The sequence below is a fragment of the Hydra vulgaris genome, chromosome 15 (assembly GCF_038396675.1).
Source record: "Hydra vulgaris chromosome 15, alternate assembly HydraT2T_AEP".
Taxonomy (NCBI): Eukaryota; Metazoa; Cnidaria; class Hydrozoa; order Anthoathecata; family Hydridae; genus Hydra; species Hydra vulgaris.
Window position 1 is genome coordinate 288711 of NC_088934.1, and position 5258 is coordinate 293968.

At 28.5% G+C, this 5258-nt stretch overlaps 1 protein-coding gene across 1 annotated transcript; it reads left to right on the forward strand.

Moving 5' to 3' along the window:
• The first annotated feature begins 320 nt into the window (after positions 1–320).
• LOC136092450 (general transcription factor II-I repeat domain-containing protein 2-like) lies at positions 321–1332 on the forward strand. The gene is made up of 2 exons (XM_065820702.1): positions 321–429; positions 527–1332. The coding sequence occupies exons 1-2, from the start codon at positions 321–323 to the stop codon at positions 1330–1332; spliced, it is 915 nt and encodes a 304-aa protein (XP_065676774.1).
• The last annotated feature ends 3926 nt before the right edge of the window (positions 1333–5258 follow it).

The following is a 5258-nucleotide window of genomic DNA, read 5'->3' on the forward strand; positions in this document are numbered from 1 at the left end:
AAACAAGGCGGGTGAATATAAAAAAGCAATTGCTTTTACTCAGCATTTTTGGAGTAATTGTTCAGCTTTACGTGAATAAAGATTTAATATACTTCTTTCAAACTTTTATTTACGTAAAGCTGAGCAATTCTTTTCAAAAACGCTGAGTAAATGCTTTACGTGAACAAAAATTTGATTAAGCCGAACAATTACTTGAAAAACGCTGAGGAAAAGCAGTTGCTTTTTTTTTATTCACCCTAATAGATTAGTTGTTATCTTGTTGTTGATGTTGTTTACCATTGAGCTATTTTTGTTTTTTGGTTATTGTCACTAAAATTAAAATGTCTCATTCAAAACCAAGTGCAAGCAGAAAACGTAAAATTGAAGATGAAAAAAATTTTTTTTTATCAAAATGGGAAGTGTTATACTTTTTTACAAGCATTAATGAAAGTATTATTTGTTGCTTTTTCAACAAAAAGTTAGTGTGCCGAAAGAATCAAGAGGCACTATAAAACTCATCAGGAAAAATTTTAAATTTATCAAAAAGATAAAAGGATAGACAAATTAAATGAACTAAAAGCCAAACTAAAAAACCAACAAAATATTTTTCATTTTGTGAACAAATCAAATGAACTCGTAATCAAACCAAGTTATAATCTGGCACATTTAATTACATTTCATTCCAGACCTTTCAATGACGGTGAATTTATCAAAAACTGCCTAATTAAAATTGCAAAGATTCTTTGCCCTGAAAAAATAAAAGATTTTAACAACATAAGCCTTTCAAGAAATACAGTTGCTGAGCGTGTTAATGGCATAGCAACAGATTTAAGAAGTCAGTTAACAAAAATCTGCAAGGATGTTGACGCCTTTTCAATTGCAGTTGATGAAAGTACAGATGTCAAAGATGTTGCTCAGTTGTCTGTTTTTATCAGAGGTTGCAATTTCAAATATGAAATTACAGAGGAACTTCTAGAGTTGATTCCAATGCATGGTACAACAACATGTGCAGACATTTTTTTGGAGATTGAAAAAATACCGGACAAGTATAAACTTCCAATTACTAAACTTGTGTCTATAGTTGCTGATGGAGCACCCGCTATGATTGGTTCGAAGAAGGGTCTTGTTGGTAAATTAAATGAGAAAATTGGCAAAGAGATAAACAATTTTTATTGTATTATTCACCAAGAAGTATTATGCCGAAAAATAATTGATCTGGATTATGTGATTAAAAGAATAGCATCTGCTGTCAACTTTATAAGAGCAAGAGGACTACATCATCGTCAGTTTGCTTCATTGTTGAATGAAAATGACAGTGAATATGAGGATTTGCCATATTACACTGAAGTTTGATGGTTATCATGTCACAAAGTACTCAAAGCATTTAATCATCTGAAAACTGAATTATTTAAATTTTTGGAAACAAAAGAGCAAGATATTTCAGATATAAAAAATACCAAGTTTTTTCAAGATTTAACTTTTCTAGTTGATATCACAAAACACCTGAATGATCTAAACATTATTTTGCAAGGAAAGAACAAATTGGTCACCACAATGTTTGATAATGATAGGGCTTTTCAAACCAAGCTTTTACTCTGGGAACGCCAAATTGAACAAAAAATTTGGTACATTTTGAGACATGCAAGTCTATAAAGCTGCAAGACCCAAATTTTATGTTCAGCAGCAACTCGAAAAAAATATAAACAATAAAAAACAAGATTTTGAATTAAGGTTTCAAGATTTCAAAAAATGTGAACCAAAGTTTGCTTTTGTTCACCTCACCATTCAACTTTGATACTGAAAAAGTGAAAGAAGATCTGCAAACGGAATTAATTGAACTTCAGTGTGATTCTGTTCTCAAACAACAATTTACTGATGTTGGTGCACCCAAGTGTTATTCATTTTTACCACCACATCAGTTTCCGAAGATAATTCAGTTTGCTTGTAAAATATGTGCAATGTTTTGCAGTACTTATCTTTGTGAGCAACTTTTTTCGCACATGAAACGAAATAAAATCCCTGTGAGGTCCAGGCTTACTGATGAACAATTGTTATTAAGCTTTCAGCGAATAAAAGATTTCAAATTTCTGGAAAATCCAAAATTTTATAATGTTTGTTATTATTATTATAAAATTCTCCTTGTTCATTTTTATTGTGTTCTTATTGTGTGAAATAAATAATGCAAAATTAAATTTCTGTACTTTTTATAATAATATTGTAGTGATTTGGCAGATTTTATATATAATTATAATCTTGTTTATCTCAAACCTTAGCAAAAGGACAGTTTGGGTTGAAGAGTTACACTTCATTCATTGGAAAAATAAGTATTAGCTTGAGCGGCCCTGACAATATTTCCTTAGGCTAAAGAGGCCCCCATACCAAATTGAGTTTGACTTGCCTGCTATAAAGCCATGGTTGTTAAAATTTGGTTACGTAAGGTTTCTTTTTAAGAATGCGTAATTCGATTATTTGTTTAGAGCCTTTTTAAAAATACTATTTTTAAAAGAATAATTTTATCGTATCGAACCGAAACATTCTGACTGTTTAAACATCGTCCTTTCACTTCCGCAAACAATTTTTTTCTGATTGCAACCGTTTAGCGAGAAAAATTTTCATTTACATAAATGTTTGTTCCCCTGAGACAAGTTGATTCTATTAAAATTTTAGCTTTGTCTTGTATTGTTGAAGTTTTAAAACTATTACCCTCGGGCACCCAACTTTTTTTGGCCCGTTACGATGTGCACGTTTAATTTCAATGCCCTTTACACCCACTTTTTGTAGAAAAAATGAATGAACCTTTTCGTCGGTTGCCTCCTAAGATTCGACTTCGTCTTCACATACTCCATCAATTCTTAAATGACCTCTTCGCGATCAATCTTCGAGGTTACGGATTTTTTTGTTTAAAAATTCATTATTAATTCTTTCTTTTTCTAATTGTTTGTTATCGATTTTGTTAAATAAATGTTTGTTGTTATTTTCTATCTTTTTATCAATTACGTGTTCGTTGAAGTTTAAACTTTCTTTTATCTCTTCAAACTCTTTTTCAATTTTTTTAATCTTATTTGCATTTGCATTGATATTTGTCTCAAGTTTATCCAATCTTTCGTTGAGTATTTTTGCGTTTGCACTAACAATAGCAATTACAGTTTTTTCTTGGTATTTAAATATAACTTCAGTTTCCTTTTTAAAATCATCCAGCATTTCTTTCATCATTTTTTTTTATTTCTCGGAGTGTTACCGCCATACTTAATATTGATAAGATCTTTTTAGTTAGTGGATTCGAAGGTTTTTTAAATGTTTCTGCATTATCTTTAAAATTATTTGACTTTATTTATTCATTTTTCTTTTTTTTTTTTTTTTTTTAAATATATATTTGCTGTTTATATAATAAGAAAATATAGTTACAAAGAAACATTTACATACAAAAAAAGTTGATTTATAAAAAACAGGCAGGGGTTCAAAGAAGATATGGATGACTAAAGTCACCACAATCTTTTCATAGAGCCCCTATGTGGGCTTTACAAGTTTAAAATAGAATAAGATTGTTAAAAACACTATGTACAGTTCCAATATAATAAAAAGATAAAAGCTTTCATAAATATTTACATTTAAAGAAAGAAAGTAAATAGTATCAATATAATTTTAACGATAGTCATTTAAAATACTGACAAATTATTTTAAAGATAAAAATAAGAGACAATCAAACAAAAAAAATAAAAATAGAAAAAACTAAGAATAATGGAATTCGATGTTCATTTAGAAAAATTAAAAAATTATTTATAATGTTTAAAAATTTCATTTTTTATTAGAAACTTAAAGGAGTTTAGTGATTTTACCGTATTTAAATGTTTAGTTTTTTGAAATGTGTTCCATAGTTTCGGTCCACGGTATGCTATTCCATATTCAGAATACTTGCTCCTAATTCTAGGCAATTTATAAGTATTCCATTGATTTATTCTAAGAGAGTAATTATTGTTAACATTTTTTGTAAATTTATTATTAAAGGTTTTTGGAATCAGGCTGTTATTATATTTATACATAAAAATTAAGTGTTGGTAAATATTAACTTCATATATACTCATCATTTGCATGTCTTTCATTAGTGGTTTTGCATGTTCATATTTTTTTTTGTTATATATAAGTCTGCATGCATGTTTTTGTAGAGAAAATATTTTTTTAAAATTTTGTTGGTTGAGTACTAGCCCATGTAATATTGGAATAGTAAATAAAACAATGTATTAGGCCAAAATATACTAGTTTCAGACTTTCTGATGTTACATATGGGCGAATACGGTACATCAAACCAATTGTTTTACTAATTTTTGATTGGATATAATTTATGTGAGGAAGTCATGATAAATTTTCATCAATAAGAATTCCTAAGAATTTTATTGACTCATTTTTTTCGATTAGTTTATCATCAAAAATTAAATTTGGTAATTTTAAGGGAAGGTTTTCCTGTTGTGATTTTTTATGGAATAGAGTATACTTTGTTTTATCTACATTGAGTGACAGTTTATTAGCCTTAAACCATTCACTGACATTCCTTAATTCATAGTTCATGTCAGAGTAAAGTTGCCTAATGTCACTGTTCGATAAGAAAAGATTTGTGTCTTCAGCAAACATTATTGCGTTAAGTTTTGCTGAAGCATTATGCAAATCGTTTACATAGATCAAGAACAGCAAGGGACCAAGAATTGACCCTTGCGGAACTCCACACATAATTTTTAGTTCACCTGATTCCTTATTAATAACATATTGTTTTCTTTCAGTGAGATAGCTTTTTAACCAATCATAGATTTTATTTATTACTCCATAGTGTTTAATTTTTTCTAAAAGAATGAGGTGATCAACCGTATCAAATGCTTTTGATAGGTCAATAAATAATCCTAGAGTAAAGTTATTGTTTTCGAATCCTTTAGTAATTTGGTCTACTATTTCAGTTATTGCGTGTTCAGTTGAATGGGTTTTTCGAAAACCAAACTGTTTTGTGTAAAATAAATTATTTTCATTAAAATGGTTATAAATTTTATTATAGATTACACGTTCAAATATTTTGGAAAATACAGAAAGTACTGATACAGGTCTATAATTAGAGATTTCTGACTGATCATTGACTTTTCAAAAACTTTTATTTATTTCAGAAGAATTTTTTATATTTTTGCGCACAAAAGCTCTCTCAAAAGTTCTCTTCCAAAGCTTGCGTCAAAAAAAAAAAAAAAAAGTTGTGAAAGTTATTTAATTATAATAACATTTTTTTATAGGCAAAATAAAAAATG